The sequence below is a fragment of the Nycticebus coucang genome, chromosome 2 (assembly GCF_027406575.1).
Source record: "Nycticebus coucang isolate mNycCou1 chromosome 2, mNycCou1.pri, whole genome shotgun sequence".
Taxonomy (NCBI): domain Eukaryota; kingdom Metazoa; phylum Chordata; class Mammalia; order Primates; family Lorisidae; genus Nycticebus; species Nycticebus coucang.
Genome location: NC_069781.1, coordinates 131971176 through 131990344, shown reverse-complemented (window position 1 = coordinate 131990344; position 19169 = coordinate 131971176). Strand labels below are relative to the sequence as shown.

The following is a 19169-nucleotide window of genomic DNA, read 5'->3' as shown; positions in this document are numbered from 1 at the left end:
ACAGGCTGAAATGCAGCGGTGGTATCAAAGTTCACTGCAACCTGGAACTTCACTGTGATCACTTCACTGCGATCATCCTGCTTCAGCCTTTGCATTAGCTGGGACTATAGGTGTGTGCCACTGTGCTTGGCCCAAACTGTCCCTATTGTTTTCACTCCTTTTAGTTGGGCATTCCAATAATTGTGACCAAATTCATCCTAACTGCTGTAGCAAGGAGGAAATTAACAATTGTGATTTTCTATAGCATGTGGCTCCAAGCCTCCTAGAAGCTGAGGCAAAAAAAGAAACCAAATGAATTGCAAAGCACTCATTCATTCTTACTCAGGAAGAGTTCTCAGTGAGTTTCTGGTTTTCTTTTGCCCCTAAATTCTTTGTTTGACATTAAATTTCCACATGAGAGTTTATGAAATGAACACGGGGAAACATAGTTGCTAGACCCATCATAACTGTTTTGCAGGAGAGGCAGTTTTCACTAGGCTCTTTCTTAAAATAAGTAGGATCTAGGCATAAAGGGAGAGTCTAACCAAGGGAGCAGATCCTGCGGTGGGAGCTTCTTCACGCCCTCCCCACCCCAAATGGTCACATATTGCCCTGGAGGGAGCAGAGCTCAGCACACATGAGCACATACTAAAGAGACCACTGAGAGACTCTATCGGCAGAGTAGAAGGCAGAGCTCAGAGAAGGATGTGGAGCTGGGAGCTCTGGGGGAGGGGAAGACTCCTGACCTATCACTGCTAGAGGGGGAGTGAGGGTGTGATTGGTGAGTAAGTGGGAGAGGGGAGTGAGAGAGAGGACTTGGTTAAAGCCTTCCTGGGGGTGACGCAAGGGAGCTGCCAGGAAGAAAGTAGGGCAGTGGTCTGTTCTTTCCTGAGGCCTTCCTCATCTCAGGCCCACTTGCTTGTGTGACCTGTGTCAGGGACTCCTATTCCCAGGGACTGGATTGTGTTTATCTGGGCTCAAGAAGCTCCATCAGCTCTAAGGAACCTTGTCTCTGTATGTCCCAGCAGGTACCTCACCTCTGCTCGCTGTGCAGCCCACAGCTTCTGGAAGAGCCTTTGCCTTGCCAAGGATTCACGACAGATTTTTGTGGGGAAAAAAATACTATACTTGCTGTACCTTTTCTGTAGGATGTTAGTAGATGCCAGAAGGGGGAGAAAAGGCAAATACATTTGGGAGAATTCAACAGGTATCTTTACCGCAGTATGTATTGAAGGTATTAATACCACATATCATCAAATCTAAGAGACACCCTGGATTGGAAGATGCATCATTATTATTATTTGGGGTGTGGGGACAGAGTCTCACTCTATTGCCCTGCATAGAGGACCACGGCATCCTAGCTCACAGTAACCTCTAACTCTTGGGCTCAAGCGATCGATCCTCTTGCCTCAGCCACCAAGTAGCTGGGACTACAGACACCTGTCAGAATGCCTGGCAAGTTTTTCTATTTTTAGTAGAGAAAGGGTCTCGCTCTTGCTCAGGCTGGTCTCAAATTCCTGAGCTCAAGCCTACCACCTCAGCTTCCCAGAGCACTATGATTACAGGTGTGAGCCAGATGCTCATTATTTTATATATTACTGAGAAAGAAAAAGTGTGCTTTTTCTCACAGAAGACTCCTTCACAGGGCTACACTTTCATTGTACAGGAGAAAAGAGAAAGAGAGAAACAGCAAGAAGCCCTCTGATCTCTACCTTGACCCTGGTGGATGAAGGAAGAATAGGAAAAAATGCCCTGCGGTGACCATTAGAACCATTAGCTGTCTCTCACTCTGGGGTCACAGGAGCTGGTGCCCCCAGATCACTGACAGAAGCAAACACAAACTCTCTCTGGAAGCCCTCAGTTTCAGTTTAGGCTCATGGTGATTGCAAAATACCAGTTATGAGATGTTTCCTAATTTTAGCATGTCCTCATGGAGGAGGACAGTACATTTATATGCCTGTGAGCCCCTCAGAGGAATAGAGTGTTCTGCCCTACCTACCCCATCCCACTAGGGGAGGTTTTGGTACCCAAAAGCTTTGGTGGCAGTAGCGGTCACCATTGCTGCCATTTATTTAGCACTTACTTAGTGCCAGGGGCTGGGTGAGACTCTCTACACACATCAGCTCCTGTCATCCTCATAGCACCTCTGCCTGGGGACAGTGGCGTTACTGTCATTTTCAGCAGAAGAAATTGAAGCAACTTGCCTGAGGTTGCACATGAGTAAGTGACAAAACCGTGTTTTGAGTCCATGCTCCTCCCCAGTATCCTGAAGGTGGTTTCCCTCAGCCCTTCTTTGAGGAATGCCATGCTGGCCCACTGAACCTAGCATATTGCCCCAAATGCAATTTTCCAATAAAGTGTCTATTGCCTAAATGGAGGTGATTACCAAATCAACTTCTGTCTTGATACATCCAGGAAGGCTGTGCAAAGCCTTTTGCTGTCTGGTGGTCTTGGGTACATGGCTCAGCTCCTGGGCCCCAGCTGAGCCCAGTCATGTTATTACTATTAAGGGATCAGTTATGGGCACGAGAACACATAACTCAAGAATATCTTCTCAGTGACTCTTCCTCCTATTTCTGGTTTGGGAAGATGTCAGTATAAATATTACATCTCTGTATGAGCATCTCCTAAAGCTTCTGAAATATAATCAGGCTCCAATCACCTTTGTGGTCCATGACTTATCCCTCCCCACGCTCACTGAAGTCCCCTGACAGAGCTGTGTGGACCTCAAGGGCCATCTGGAGTGCTTGGTATAGAGTAACAATCTCTCCCTGCAGGAGGACAAGTCAAATTTTATTGCGATCCTATCCCAACACGAAGGGCTGGTGATCTTGTGATTGACTAATCCTGTCACCGTGTCAATCAAGAGGAAACCCACAGGAGGTTTCCATTTAGGATGTTCATTTTGTGAACCTGGTCTTCCTATGACGTTGGAGCCGAGCTATTGCCCTCAAATTGCCATGATGAATGGAAAGTTTAGCCCAAGAGGACCAGAATTGTTGATAAAATAAATTCAGATCCCTCCAAATAAAAATTCAGATGCATTTTAGTCTCCTCACAGTTCAGTAGGCTGAATCCTTTAATCTACCAAATTATTATGGAAAAACCTTTATCTCTGCCTGTTACAATCACCACTGTTGCAGGTGTTCCCTCTTGGGAGGCACGAGCTGGTTTCTAATCACTTGGATTATGTGCAGTGTACATTATCCTAAAGCGGGCCACACACTTGAGGAAGTACAACACAGGATGAGTCCAAGAGACAGTCTGACCAACAAAGGCCAGAAAGCTGTCCCATGTTGCCCAGAAACACTGCTGGCAAATGACAGAGCAATGTTTCCAAACCAGCCCCCAACTCAGTCCACTGCCCCAGCTCTGCAGGCCAGCTGACTAGGCAGCTGGGGCCACCTTGGGCTGTGACTGGCTGAGGGTTCCTGCCCAACAGGTGTGGTGGGTTTTCCTCTAGGGCTGCCCAGACTGTGTGAGGACCTCATGCCTCTCCGTGGGGCAGGGACTGGCATCCAGTCCATCCGTAGGAGGGACACGTGCCTGTATTCTGCAGTTTGGGGCAGGTCTGGAGTGACTGCCCATGGAGCTGACCCGGCGTGGTCAAGGGAGAGCAGGGGAGAAGTTGCATATAGTGCAGAAAACGGAACTGTGTGAGACATAGATCCCCAGGTTCCAAGAGGGGTCCTCTGGCAGGAGCCCTTGTGAACATGGACTTTGCTTATCCTGGTTGGGCCTCCCTCTACGCCTCTCGTTCCTTCTCCCACCTCCATTAGGGGTGACTCAGCCTGCAGAAAGGATGAATCATGTGGGTTATGAAACCCAAGGACTCCTGAGAGGGAGACTGGAAGGGACCTCAGAAAGCCATCCACGTGTATCTTCCCTCTCCCTACCCTCCCAAGCCCCTAACTTCCACCTGCCCAGCCACAGACTCAAGCAGGTAATTCTTGCACAGCTTTCTAAACAAGAGACTACTGCTGGAAGCCAAGCACCAGATAAGCAGTTTCTCTTCCACTTCAAGGGTTTTCAGCCTTTGGTTTTTATTTTTTATTATTTCAGATTAATATGAGGGTACGTATGATTAGGTTACATTGTGTTTGTTAGGAAAAGTCCCAAGTTGTATTTGAGTAGTACACCCAGGTATATATATACACCATGGAATACTACTCAGCCTTTCAACCTTTTGTTTATTTCCCCCTCAGGTATTCATCAGGTTGATGGCTAGCTTTCTGCATAGGATTAGGTGGGACCAACTGGGAAGGATGAGAGAAGAGACCTTGCACCATCCTCCCTCTTTGTAATTGCTTGTTTATGGCGTGAATATTTCCATAAGCCTCAGGGGTGCTCCAAATTATTGTCTAATACCAGGCTGCAGGCTGGTTCAAATCACTTTCCCACTAACTGATCCCAGTTCAGTGAGTACTTTTAAGAGAATACAAGATTTAGTGAACACCTACCACCACAGGGCAGGCCCTGGGCTTATCAAAACAAATGTTTGTGGACAGTTTACGGCAAGGCAAGAGCTGACATCCTGCAGGGTGGATATTACTGTTACCCTCTTTTTTTCAAGGGGAGCCCCTGCTCTCAACAAGGAAAGTAACTTGCTCCCGATCACACACATGCTGAGAGCACAGGCTGCCTCCTGAGACGGTCTGTGGCCTCCGCCATGTACCCACTTGTTGGCTCAGCTAATCTGCCACATGCCTTTGCCCTTTCAATCTGGCCTGGTCCTGGGACGCCCAGTGCTTTCCCGGAAGCTTTGTTCCCCTAGAACCCTTAACACTTGCAACACCACTGTCTCATGCTCAGGCAGGTAAAGCGGCCACCTGTCCTCTAGAACCCACCAGTGAGTGAAGCCTCAAGGTGCCCGACCAGTCTGGGGAAGAGGGGACTCACCTGAGATGCCCGAGGGCCTTGCCCACTCCTAGAAGAACACACTGGGCGGAGGCCGCCGCTTGGGGCCCTCCTGTGTGCGGAGAGCCCCAAAAGTCTGCGGAGAAGTTCCCCCAGTGGGGGGCGTTTCGGGATTCCCCTGTGGCCGCCCGCGCCTCCCAGGCTGCCCAGCCCCTGGCAGGTCGCGGGCCCCGGCGCCGGGTCGCTAGAGCGCGGGCCCAGGGGCGCCGCCGGGCCGCGCGGGCGGGAACGCGCCGCAGCCTCCTCCTCCTCCTCCCTGGCTCCCGCCCGTGGCGGCGGCGGCGGCGGTGGAGGCGCTTCCCCGGCGCGGAGCTGCTTTAAAAGGCGGCACCCCACCCCCCTGGCGCACTCGCCGCTGGGGCGCCGCGCGAGCCTGCTGCTGCTATGCCTCCGCGCGCGCCGCCTGCGCCCGGGCCCCGGCCGCCGCCTCGGGCTGCCGCCGCGGGCGCTGGGGACGCGGGGGACGCCGGCGGGCACGGGACTCGGCCGCTCGCGCCGTGCCTCTGGCGCTGGCTGCTGCTGCTCGCGCTGCCCGGCTCCTGCTCCGCGCCGCCGCCGCGCCCCGTCTACACCAACCACTGGGCAGTGCAAGTGCTGGGCGGCCCGGCCGAGGCGGACCGCGTGGCCGCGGCGCATGGCTACCTCAACTTGGGCCAGGTGAGTGCGGCGGGACCCGCGCACCGAAAACTTTCCGGGCGGCTGACGGGCACGCGCGAGGGGGCGCCTCGGGAGTCTTCCGGGCCCGCGGCCGCGCGTGGGAAGGAGTCCGGGACTGCTCGGCCCGCGCGCTCGGGGTTGGGGGATGACCGCCGACACAGGCGCCCAGTGCGGAGTCGCCTGGGAACTCGGTATGCAGGACTCCCTGGGGAGGACGGACTTCTGGCGTTCGAAGTGTGGCCTCGGAAGCTGGGCCGGCGCAGACACCTGCCTGGCTCTGGTGGAGCAGGCTCAGTCTAAGGCGCCGCGCTTTTCCTGTCGCGTTGTCTTCAGGGTCCACCCCGCTCACCCTGGCCTCCCAGCCCCTGCACTGCCACGTCGGCCCTTCTGCCCTCGACGGGCAGCACCGGGCTGAGGGCCATGTGCGCGCGTTAGGGTGGCCGCTGCTCCTTTGGTGACACGTGCATGGCCTGGTGTCTCGGGGACTTGCGCTTCCTTTGTGTCCGGGGCAACTGGGAGGCTACAACAACCTGCACCTGGGAGCCAGCTGCCATCAGGGAGGCTCTTAGGACAGGGAGCAGTATCTCCAGGCACAGAGGAAGGCTGCTTTGTTTCAGGGCTCTTGGCACTGGCAGCTGGCTGTTCCAATGACAGCTGTCTGCATAGGAACTGTATGACTTTAGGCAAGTCATTTCCCTGACTTGCTTCTCTTCAGGGACAGTGATAATGCTACTATTGTTGGGACAACTGAATGATACAGTTGCCTCGAAGCCTGACCCTCACTGGGCAAGCCAGGACCTCCGGGACACGCTGCCCACCACCCCAGCTTGCCTGTCATTATTATTGTCATCAAGTAGGTCTGGCCCTGGCAGCATAAAGCCAAAGGATTGCCACAGAGGGTCCCATTTTCCTGCCACAGGTGGAGGGATGAGGAGGGGATTCTGATGTGTGGCTCCCACCAGGGGACCGCTAACAGTTAACAGATATACAAACAGCACACTCAGAGGATCAAGCAAAGTGATGCGCATGTACCTTGTAAGTCAAACCCCACTGCCAGGCAGTGTTAAATTTCGTTTCATCATTATCCCTGGCAGAAGCCAGCAAACTGTGTTGCTGCCCTTATAGAAATGACATTTGTTCTCATCCTAAGTCTGGTGTTTATGCTGCTAATGTGAGAAGTGTGGCCTTCTGGAAGGATAGATTCTACCATTTGACTTCTACTGCACAGGGCAGCTTAGAGTTTATCTGAAAGAATGCAAGCAAATCTTTATATATAATCACTACAGTTTCTTCAGACATCCTGTGATTTAAGATTTTTGTCTTTGGAGAGTGAAAGATCAAGGACCGAAAACGAGAGGTTATTCCAAGAAAGGAAGCAGAGTCCAGGTTCTGTGTGGGCAACGTGACCTTTATTTCACTCAGGTGTGAGCCAGCTGAGTTTGAAAAAGAAGTCAGCATGTGGGTTAAGGCGAGGTGGGAATATAAGAGTGGGGTTGTGGGGTTGAAGGGAGGAGAGATGGGCGCACTCATTCCTTCCTGGGCGGGATGGTTCCATTTGGGCAGGTTTCTACATTTGGCCATAACAGGTAGCACTGACTTTTATTTTCCTCTGTAGTTCCTGTATCACCCCGGCTGATGGTTCAGACTGAAGAAGGTGTTCCTTGCGTAGGGGCCCTGGCTCCTGACACACTTCATTCTTTGCCCAAGTGGCTCAGCAATTTGTCTTTAGCTTAAAGTGACTGTTAAACTGTGTGGTAAATTACAAAGTGCCTGGGCTGTAGGCTCTTATAATTAAACAAGCAAAAGTAACATATCTACAAACAGCAGACTCAGAGGATCAAGTGAAGTGACAGGAAAGGTGTGCCTGGCATTTGCTTAGGAGCCAGGACCCCTAAGCAAATGCCAGGGACACCTTTTTCAGTTCCTGGACATTTCAAGAGGCACAGGTAACTTCCCCTCTAAATTCCTGTCCAGGAGAATAAAAATGCCCGACCCTTGGCCATGCTGGGCCTTTGAAACAACATCTGTTAGATTTACTGAGTTGCTGGTGCCCAAAGTCCACTCTCCCTGATTTTGCCTATGAGAGAGAAAGTTCCTCCCTGAATGCGCCCCAGGACATTCTGGGAGGGTCTTTTAGCATCTTCCCAGCTCTGTACAGTGCAGCCAGGACTCACTCCACATGGCCTGGTCACTCCACTTGGTAGGTATGGTGCTGGTGGTGACACTGTGGAGACATTTACAAACTGAGGGATTAGCTGGCTGGGGATGTGAGCTTCTCAGAGGGTTGTGTGTGATTACTCGAGGGCCTGTTGCTCTTTATTCCTGCACGAGTTTTTTTCTTCCCCCCTCTAAGTGCACTGTTAATGTGGAAAAGGCCTGGAGCATTCCAGCCTCTCAATAAGAACTCTTTAAAAGCCTTATTTGCCTTTTCTCAGCCAGTAGAATTTGTGACTCATAAATACATGTAGATATTATTAGCTTTGATTTACAGATGAGTAAATGAGGGTGAAGTAAGGGGAGGAAGCTGTTTGTGTTCACATGTCACCTCTGACAATTACACTCCCTGCTCTTTGTCTCCTGTTGTATTCTGTACTTCACGATCTCCTTTGTGTAACTCTTTCTCCAAGCCCTTAATGGGCAATTAATGTTCTGCTTTCTACCTGCCCGAATCACAGCCCTGGTTTTCTCCTGGATTGTTACTGTGCTGTAAATTCTTGCTTGCTTGTTTTCCTTTCTTTCATGCAACAAATAATCTGATTCAGATCATTTTACGTGATCCAAATGTAATTTAGACCTGTGGTTACTCACCTTTCTCGAATCATGGATCCCTTTCAGCATCTGATAAAGGCTCTGGAGCCTCTCCATTGAAAAATAAGCATCCTCTGGAAAAAAAACAATATAGCCTCTTTTTGCCCCTCTTTTCATAATTCCAGATAATGCAACAAGATATTTAAAAGGGAATAAAAACCTGAAAGAGTCAGATGTCATTATTGGCAGATGACATGATCAAGTACATGGATAATCCAAAAGAACCTGGATAACAGAGTTGAGTTTGTTGATGTTGCCTGATCAACAGTAGCTTCCTCTGCAGCCGCCATATCTGAGAAGATAAAAGAAATTGTAATTCATTCCAGCATTAAAGCTATAATAGACTTAGAAATAAATCTTTTCGAAAGGTGAGACTTTTATAGAGAAAATTTCAAAATATTTAAAAGCAGAATTGAGAAACAAAAGTCTAAATAAATAGAGAAGCATTGTATGGGAGGGCTGAGTTCATACTTGTCCCCAATAATCTTTAAATGCAATGGAATTTAGTTTAAACCCTGACAAGATTTTATGGGAGAGTAAGGTGTAAAAACACACTGGACAATTCTGAGAAAGAGAACAAGGAGGGGGTTTGTGATTATCACAACAGGTCAGCATTGGCCCAGGGGAGGTCCAGTTCATCGATTGAATTCACTCAGACCCACCCATGTATGGAACCTGTGCAAGCTGAAGAGTTACAGAGAGGTGGGGAAGGATGGGCTATTTAATACACAGTGCCGGGAGAACAGGCTTGCCACGTGGAAAAACAATTAAATCCTCATGGCATGCTATGTACCAATAGATTCCAGATAGGGTTGAAGACCTGAATATATATAACACTTTTCTTTTTTATTTTTTTCTTTTTATTTTTTTATTAAATCATAGCTGTGTACATTGATATGATCATGGGGCATCATTCACTAGCTTTACAGACCGTTTACCAAGTTTCACATATACCAAGTCATGGAAGAAGCCCAAGTGCCCATCGATCCATGAATGGATTAATAAATTGTGGTACATGTACACCATGGAATATTATGCAGCCTTAAAGAAAGATGGAGACTTTACCTCTTTCATGTTTACATGGATGGAGCTGGAACACATTCTTCTTAGTAAAGTATCTCAAGAATGGAAGAAAAAGTACCCAATGTATAACCCTTTTAGAAAGAAATATAGCAGAATACCTTTATGATATTGAGAAGGAAAGGATTTCTTAAATAGGACACAAAAAGAAACATTTAAAAGTTGAGAGATACATTAAAATGAAAAATTGTATATAAATAAAGGTCTCAACAGTTTAAAAGCGAAACAGAGATTAGTGCATATATTATTTTGATAATTAAAAATCACTAAGAAAAAGGTAAATGCTGGGTAGAAAAATGGGGAAATATATGGATAAAGAATTCAATGAAGAGGAAATCCAAATGGCCAATAATCTTAAGAAATGATGCTTATTCTTACTGCAATTCATTGGGGGTTGCTGGAGCCAAGCAACCTACCAGATTTGCAAACATGAAAAAGTGTTAGCATCACATCTTGGGAAGACTGCAGAACAGCGGGAAGTTGATATAACTACTTTGGAGAGCAATTTGGCAATACACAGCGAGGCTGAATTGCAGCAGCATGTCCACATCTAGGATTATTCTGGAGCAACTCTGCACATGTGTTCAAGGAGACTTGTATAAGAACGTCCATTGGGGTATTTTTTTTAATGCAGGGGAAAACCACCTAAATATGCATCAGAAGAAATGGAGAAATAAATCAACATAGTCAACCCAGGGAAGACTATGCAGTGGTTAAAAATGAATAAACCAGATATGTATCTATACAGATTAAAATGAATAATAAAATAATGTTGAGTAAAAAGACAGATTACAGACATGCAATGTGATAGCATTTACATGAACTTTAAAAATCTTACAGAGCAATACTATATTTATGGATGTTTACAGATGTAATAATAAAAGTCTAGAAGGGTGATAAGGGTCTGCATCAAATTCTAGTTGGTAACAGCATCTCAGAAGGCGGAAGGGAGGGAAGAGATACTATGTAGAGGAACTTTGGACTTCACAAACTTGGTGTTCTACTTCGTAACACACACAGATACACATGTATATATGAGTATATGTGTATATGAATATACTTGGATTATATACAAAGTTGTACTTAGGCATTTTTTACTTCTTGTAACACAAAATCTTAATATAGTGATGCATACAACATATGTATATGTACATATATTGTATATGTACACATATACAAGTGTACGTATGCAAACATGTGCATATACATGTATTCACATACATGCGTACACAGACATAAACACAGATACCCATAAAATGTTAAAAAGGGACAAAAGAAAAGGAAAATGCATATACTGTGGTGGTCCTGGACCATCTGAAGCACAACCACAGATGTACAGGTGCCTGTGATCCCAGGGCAAGAGGGCACCTTGCTTTAGGCCAGGCTGGACCTGATCCACTTGTTGAGGAAATGGTGCCCTAGAGAAAGAGAATGCCTAACTCCAATCACATGGCTGTTTACACACAGCTGTACCCAGAATCCAGGAACTTGGGTTCCCAGCCACTGCCCTGCCTTTCTACCTTGCTTCTTGGCAGAGTGGGGGCCTTGCTCTGACCTGTGTGCATTGTCACCTTTGACACTGATGACTCTGAGAAAAGACAAGCTGTTTACGTAAAGAGGATGGCAGCAAGATGTTCTCCACACACCAACTCACAGCAGCTCAATGTCTGCAGCCCTTGGAAGTGATGTTTATCTTGAAGGTAGAAGTTGGATGCCATACTTTCCCTTGCGTTTTTGCTTTGCCTGGGGTATTGAGCTAATTTGTTGGTTCTGAGTCTGAACATAAAAAGGCAGGCAGGCTGCCAGGGCCTTAAAAGATCTAAGAGACTTAAATGATTTTGAACTTGCCTTAAATAGTTTTACTTAAAATAGCTACTAAGAAGGATATACCTGGTTGAAAATTTCAGGTGGGCCTGCACAATTTATTTGTCAGCAGAGGAAAATTGTCATGCTGGTAGTGAAAAACAAGCTGAAACCAGGTGTTAAAATAATGGGCTAAAACTTGTTTCAGCCAGAGTTTTAGGGGCTTGGGGTGGACAAGAAAGCCCAGAATAGTAGTCACCTGTGACCTAGTTATCTGGTATTGATTTTTGGTCTAAGGTTATCTTGGTTTTATTCTCTGAGCCAAAGCCATGTGCATAGCTGGCCTGGGAGAGGTTCGGAGTGTGAACTGAGGGACACAGACAAGATTAGGATTGTGAAGCTCATTGCATCACACTCTCTTCCATTTAACATCTTTACTCAAATGATAACATTTAAGTGGACAGGATTTGAATTGAGTGCACTGGCCGCCTTAGTCACTGTGGCTGGGGCGGAGAGCAGTAAGCCAGCTACAGTGTATGGAGCCAGGGAAAGCTCCAGAAGGCATTGTCCAAGGGCAGGCTCAGAATCAGGCCCAATTAGATGGCTCAGAAGACCAGTCCATTGGTAGTGTTTGTTTCGCCAGGCAGAAACCAAGGGCGCAAATCAGAAACACAGAGCTATTGATGGGGTGGGATAGCCTGGAGGTAGCTTCTGAGACTCTTGCCTAGGCTTAAGCTTTGGGTGGCAACAGGGACATTCACGGCTGTCCAGACACTGTTCTCCAATGTCCACAAACTCTGGGCTATTTGGGAAACATCTTGATCTCTTTTTGGTCTCTGAGCTTCTGCACAGGTTTTGCCATCTCAAACATAGTTCCTCTGACTGTTCACAGCCCAGGCCAGGGCTTTCCCCCTCCTTTCTAGCACCCGGAACATGAAGGGCTTCTAAGTCACGCTTGTTCTGAGTGGCTAACACCTCCTGGCCTCTGGGATCATGTCTTGGCTTTGGCACTGACCAGAAGCCCTGGCCTGTCCTCAACCTGACTGATGTTTTTCATGTGGGGGCTCTTCCTTAGGGAGCCTTGCCCCAGCACTGTAGGGAGGTGTCACCGGGCCTTCAATCCAATTACGTTGTAGGAAACCAGTGACGGACCAGGGCATGAACCTACACCCCTGATTCACCATGCACTGTTGTCACCTTTTGCAAACAGGCCTTGTCCCTGCACCTCAGATAAGGCCATCAGATGGAAAGCCTCTCAGCCTTCTGCTGAAATGAACAAATGAATGACAAATGAAGCTAGAGGACTCCACCAGCCCCCATTTCTCTTCTCCATCTGGTGTGTGCAGGTGCCTGCATTCACACAGACACATGCAAACACACACACAGGATGCATTGTTCTGCCCAGGATAGTCTGCACTGGCTCCTTCTCATAAGCATCAAGACTCACAGCTCTCCTTATGAGAGAGAAAAAAAATCCCCCAGCCCTATCCAGTCCTAGGAAGGTTCACTCAGTCACTCAAACCGCCTGTTTTCAATCAACTGGACTAATCATCCTTTGCTGTCAAAGTCCTCCTCACGTCCCTGTCTACCCCAGTGCCTGAGCTGAGGGCCTGGAGTCACTCTCTTCCTCCTGCTCCTGTGCTTCCCATCTGGTCTATATCCAAGCCTCCCGAATGGCTTTCAGGTCTCTGCTTCATCCCTGCCATTGCCTAGCCTGGTTTCCCCCACTGCCTGCACTGCTGCAGGGCCTCTTACGGCCCCCGCTGGCTGCCTTGGGCCTTGGCTGGGGCTCCAGTTCTGCTGATCTCCCTGTCTTCATGCTCTGGCTTCTTTTTAGGCTTTCTTCTTCACTTCTTTCTGCCTGGAATGGCTTTTTCTCCACCACCTGGTTAGCCCCTCATCCTTCCTGGGTCCATTGGCAGACTTGGCCTAGCAGACGTGCCTTCCTCTGGGTTCCCCCCAGTCCCCCACAGTCACCCTGATGTTGCCTGCTGGCATGTTTCTGACACTGGGCTCCAGGCTTCCAGAATGCTTCAGTCCAAAGTTAGTCCTCTGGCTTCTCTCTAAGGTCAACTCCAATTCTGCCACTTCTCCATTGGCTGGTGGACATGTACTCATTTCATTTACTCCGTGAGGATTCCCTGTGTGCTCTTGCTGGTCCTTGGCACTCAGAGATAAAATGTGGGCTGTGCCGCGCAAACACTTCTTAGTGTTGTGATCCTTTATGAGAGAGCATGGTCAGCCTCCTGCACTTCAGCATCCGTTCCTGAACCACCTCCACCCACTGGTATTTTTATCTTCATTGTTTGGTTTTTGGAGTGAGTCTGTGGGCTGGCCCCTCCCACATCTGTGCTTGTGTGTGAAGACCCCTGTCTGTGACACTGTAGCCTGCCTGTGGGTCAGGTGAGCTCTATAGCAAGCCCAGAGCCCTGTATACCTGGCACACCCCAGCAGGACCCTGGAGCCCCCCATGGATGCTTCAGACTTGGTAGGTCCCATTGTCCTATTTTTTTTTTTTTTTTTGAGATAGAGTCTCGCTATGTCACCCTTGGTAGAGTGCCATGGCGTCATAGCTCATGGCAACTCTTGGGCTTAAGCAATTCTCTTGCCTCAGCCTCCCAAGTAGCTGGGACTACAGGTGCCCACCACAACGCCTGGCTATTTTGTTGTTGCAGTTGTCATTGTTGTTTAGCTGGCCTGTTGTTGCAATTGTCATTGTTGTTTAGCTGGCTCAGGCCAGGTTTGAACCTGCCAGCCTGGGTGTATGTGGCCGGCGCCCTACCCATTGTCCTATTATATAAAATGGTGTGTCTTTCTGATGTCCTAGTGCCTCTGCTCTTTGAGGATCCAGTGGTGGGCACAAGGCCCCTTGTCCAGTCCTGAGGGGAATGGGGATGAATAGCCATCAGCTGTCCGGAGCCTTGCGCTCCCTGGGATGGAATCAGCAGCCTCACGTTTCCATGGCAACCAGCCCGTCAATGCCCTCAGTGTCAAGACAGTGGCCCTTGGGAGAGGAAGAAAGTGTCCCTGTCTCCTCTTGGCTGCACAAACAAACTGTGCCTTCCTTTGGCCTGCTCCATACCCAGCTGCACGCAGACCCACTTGCTGAACTGGGCTGGGAAGGGGCCATCAGTTTTAATTTTCCAACCCTCCTTGGGGCCTCCTGAGTCTCTTACATTGGTCAACATTCATCATTTACAGAGTCTAGGCAAATTCATCTTCTCAGGGGGACAAACACACCTAGATGGATCAGACTCCTGAAGCTCTGAGTGATCAGTGAGACTTCTTCTCAGGGTGAATAAATCAGTGACTGATGTCAGCAGTAGTGTTCCAGACTTTTCCCTCTTTGGCTTCAAAACATCTTGCTGATGATTCTCAGGGATGGTCTCCTGTGTTCATATAACTATAGCCTCCTCATCTGACAAGAAGGCAGCCCCTCTCTCCCCTCTGTCACCTTCCCAGATTGTCTACAGGGGAGAAGCGAGCAGTGATCATCAAGAAGAGCCTCTTTCTTGTCTACAAAGGGTGTAAGTCCACCTTGATGGTCATTGCCAGACTCTCCCCTGAGTGGGGCATCTGGAAAGTGTGGGAGGGAAAGGGAGCTGCTTTCTTGTTACATAAGGACCCTCTCTGCAGAGGTCACGCCTGTTGGTCCCCTAATCCAGGAGGAAGCTCCTGGGGGCATCCCTGTACTCCAAACCTCCAATTCTGCCCATCCTCTCTCATGCTTTGCCCTCCAGGTCGGAAATCAGATGTCACTCTGTATTGTCCTCCTCGTGGCCCTGTCCAGCCTGCCTCTAGGTCTTCCCCTTGCTGCCCAGCTCGCTCACATTCTTCCCCTCCCTGTTAGCAGTATGCTTACTGCCTGCTGCTTTCCCTGCCTCTTTTCCAGCCATGCCCCTCACTGCCAACTAGACAATTTTTCAGACCTGTCCTTTCCCTGCTTTCAGACCCTCAGAAGCTCCTGTGTGGCAAAACACGGCACACTGCGCATGGTGAGCAAGCCCGTTCTCCCTCCCGCTCTGTCCTTAGTCAGACCCTTCACTTGCACCACTTGCTTCAGCAATTCTAGGCCTTTGATGTTTTAGAATCCTCTTACGTGCCTTTTCTTTCCTTTGCACCTGTTCATTGATGTTGTTTTGACTGGGGTGCCCATTCCCTTTATAGTCCACCTGGCACCCTGCTCTTCTTCAGGATCAGCTAAAGCCATCTCCTGACCTGCCTGCTGCCCAGTGGGGCTGAGCTCTGTCCTCTCTGAGGTCCTTGGAGGGGCTCAGCCATAGCATGCAGTCTGGCTCCCTGCTAGACCACAGCATCTTGTGGTAGGCATCTTTATTTTATCCATTTTTGCTTCCACAGGTCCTGGCATAGTTAGTTCCTGGCACATAGAAGGTTTAGTGAGTGAGAAACTTTTAGAAGTTTTTCCAAGACTTGTGATTTCTTGATTCCACTTACCAGAGATAAATGATCCTCAGAACATGAGTAAGAGAAAATTGCTGATGTTGTCTGCACTTCGACTGAGCTTTAGGAGGTTTGTGGGCAGTAGAATATCAGCAAATATCTGTGATGTTTCTTTGTAGTTGAATATCACCTGAGTTTTGCACCCACTGATATATCTTGGTACCCTGTCGTTGGGCTGAGGCCTGCTGGGTGACCTTGAAGTTACCCACAGGGACTCTTCTAGCAAGGCCGAGGCAAGCCCTATACTATAGGGCTGCTCTGCCGTACAACCGGCAAATCTGGTCAGACGCAGAATCCCAGCCTGTTGTCTGTGATGTTAGGGGTGAGCACTTTGCCCTTAGGTAGGCAGAAGGACAGGAAGAAAGGAAGGCAAAAAAGAACAGGAGAAGAAAACCAGGGAAGCCAAGGAAGTGGGCAGGAGGGAGGGAAGGAGTAGAAAAGACTGAGAAAAGGAGGCCTGGGTGCATCCCAGCTCAGTGAAGTTGCCTGTGAGAGGTTTATTTCCTGTAAAGAAGCAGCCTGGATCCTGCCTATGCACAGAGCTTCTCTGTCCGGACGTGCGGCTGTGTTTTGTGAGAGTGCTAACTGCGTCAGTGGGTTAGTACACCACGACTGCTGCCTACGTCATCCTTGTCATCCTTGCTGTCCACCAAACACGGCTGATAATCACCCCAGAACCTTAATATTAACCCCATTATGAAGATGAGCAAACAGGCCCGGAGAGGTTGAGTAACTTACCAAGTAAGTGTCAGAACTAGGCTTTCAACCCAGACATCTTGGATTCTAGGTCTTCCTTGTAGATTCTGTTTCCTATTAGAAAAGACCGTGAAGAGCAGGTGGCATCTGAGGTGGCCATGCAGCTTGAATTGATGTTTTCTAACTGGCTAAGGCAGAGGGGCACAGTTCTGGATGGTGGGGGTTGGGCCAGAAGGGTCACCCTGGGAAGGAGCCTGCAGAGAAGCCCCAGTTGCACCTAGGACCCTCCCTTCTTATCAAGGCTCTGGCCAGGAGCTCACGTCAAAGGCTTATCTGGCAGAAATGAAGGCAGCATTCTTGACATTGGCGTCTAAGAGCCTCAAGGGCAGGAAACCTTTCTTGGACATCCTCCCCCAGCTTCCTACAGCCCTTGTATTTCCCATCCCCAGAAGGAGAGTGGAGCATTGCACATCAGAGCTGGAAGGCTGGACCCTGAGGGGAGAGGAGAGGCCTGATGGGGGACCCAGGGGTGCCTGAAGAGTGGCACAGCCTAGTTATACGTTGTTTATATTGCTTGCTTTTTTTTCAGTATAATACAAAAAGGACACACGAATATAGAGAATTGGGAAACTCAGAAAAGAAAAAGTAAACAAAAAAACCCACGCTTAATCCCACCACCCAAAGATAAGCACTGTTAATATTTTAGACCAGTGGTTCTCAACCTTCCTAATGCTGCGGCCCTTTAATATAGTTCTGTGGGTTGTGACAGGTTGAGAACTGCTGTTATCCTTTTGTTGTTTTTGTAACTGGGTGTGCATGTGTGATCATATACAGGTAAAGAATCCCTTACTGGAAATGCTTAGAACCAGAAGCATTTTGGATTTTGAATTTTTTTTTTTTTTTTTTTTTGAGACAGAGTCTCATTTTTTTGCCCTTGGTAGAGTGCCATGGCATCACAGCTCACTGCAACCTCAAACTCCTGGGCTCAAGTGATTCTCTTGCCTTAGCCTCCCAAGTAGCTCAGCTATTTTTAGAGACGAGGTCTCGCTCTGGCTCAGGTTGGTCTTGAACCTGTGAGCCCGGCAATCCACCCACCTTGGCCTCCCAGAGTGCTAGGATTACAGAGGTGAGCCATCTCACCCGGCTGTTGGATTGTAATGTTTGCATTATACTTACCAGCTGAGCATCTCTAATCTGAAAGTCTGAAATCTAAAATGCTTCAGTGTGCCCATGGGAGCATAGTATTTCCTTTGAACATCATGTCAGGGCTCAGAAAATTTTGGATTTTGGAGCATGTTAGATTTTTGATTTTTGGATTAGGGATACTCAGCCTGTATACGCACTCACGTATACATGAATGTCTTACACAAATAGGATTGTGTAGTTTTGCAACTTGTACCTCTCAAGTCAATAACTTCTATGGTATAATTTTAATGGCTGCCTAGTCTGCCTTTGTGTAGCTGGCCCATAATTTACTTAATTCTTTCCTGACATTTAGGTCAGTGAATTCTTTGTTACTACTTGAGGAGGTGGATGGTATTGCAGCTGGCCAGGAATGTCAGGATTGTGTGGGGAAATGGCAGGAGTTCTGCCACTGTTGTATCCCACAATGGTGTGCACCCTGTGCCCCTGGTTAAGGAGGTCCTGTTTCTCTGGATCTCTTGTCTTTCTTCACCAGCCTTGCAGAAGGTCCACAATTTGATAACATTTGTTCAACTCATAAGAATTTTATTGAGCATTTTTCATTTAAAAAATTACACATTGGTGGGCAGTGCCTGTGGCTCGGTGAGTAGGGTGCTGGCCCCATATGCCGAGGATGGCGGGTTTGAACCCAGCCCCAGCCAAACTGTAACAAAAAAATAGCCAGCTGTGGTGGGCACCTGTAGTCCCAGATCCTCAGGAGGCTGAGACAAGAGGATTGCCTAAGCCCAAGAGCTGGAGGTTGCTGTAAGCTTGGACGCTACAGCACTCTACTGAGGGTGACAAAATGAGACTTTGTGTCTAAAAAAAAACAACACGGTGTATAAATTTCTAAATTTAAGAGCATTGTATATAGTCTCCTATTGTAAAGAATTCAGACAGTGCAGATGTGTAAAGAAATAAAATCCAAAATCTTCTTCCTCCTCTGTTTCCGTTTCCGATTTACTTCTCCCCTCAAGTATCACCACTGTTCACACTTGAACATATGTGTGTACCATTTCTATGCCTCAACAGACATGTGTATGCACATGTATGGAGTGGCCATAAAGTTTGTATGCAACTTTAGATAGTGTGCAATTTAAAATTGCACATGAACTTTATGGCCACCCTGTATGTGCATATACATGTTTAGGTGGTTTTATTTTTTATATAAATGGGATCATGCTAAACATGTTTTTCTGTATCTAGATTTCTTAGCTAACAGTATGTTTTAGAAATCTCTCCATGCTGGTACACAGAGATCTATCTCATTCTTTTAAAATAGTTGGAAAGTGTTTAATGGTGTTTTATAGATGGAGCATGTTTTGTTAACACCATATCTGTGAACGTTCACTTGATTTGCCTCCAGTTTTTTTCAGTGTTTTAAACAATGTTGCAGTGGTTGTCCTTGTTCATGCCTCTCTGTGCACATCCGTAGGACATATACTAACAAAATTAAGAACAGATATAATAAGAAACGATGGCTGCAAACACTTCTCTGGCCCTTCCTGTGTGCCAGGTAACTTTCCAGGTGCTTTCCTTGTATTGACTTATTTAATCCTTTAAGAAAACCTATGAGGTAGGTGGTA

General features: G+C 47.9%; 1 protein-coding gene across 3 annotated transcripts in view; it reads left to right on the top strand.

Moving 5' to 3' along the window:
* Positions 1 to 5210: 5210 nt before the first annotated feature.
* PCSK6 (proprotein convertase subtilisin/kexin type 6) overlaps positions 5211 to 19169 on the top strand; it is a 208581-nt gene continuing 194622 nt past the window's right edge. For 2 of the 3 annotated variants that reach the window (XM_053581857.1, XM_053581856.1), the window contains exon 1: positions 5211 to 5553. In XM_053581857.1, the coding sequence (XP_053437832.1) occupies positions 5281 to 5553 (273 nt within the window). In that variant the 5' untranslated portion in view covers positions 5211 to 5280. The remainder of the gene's footprint in view (positions 5554 to 19169) is intronic. The other variant, XM_053581858.1, reaches the window with a different exon arrangement.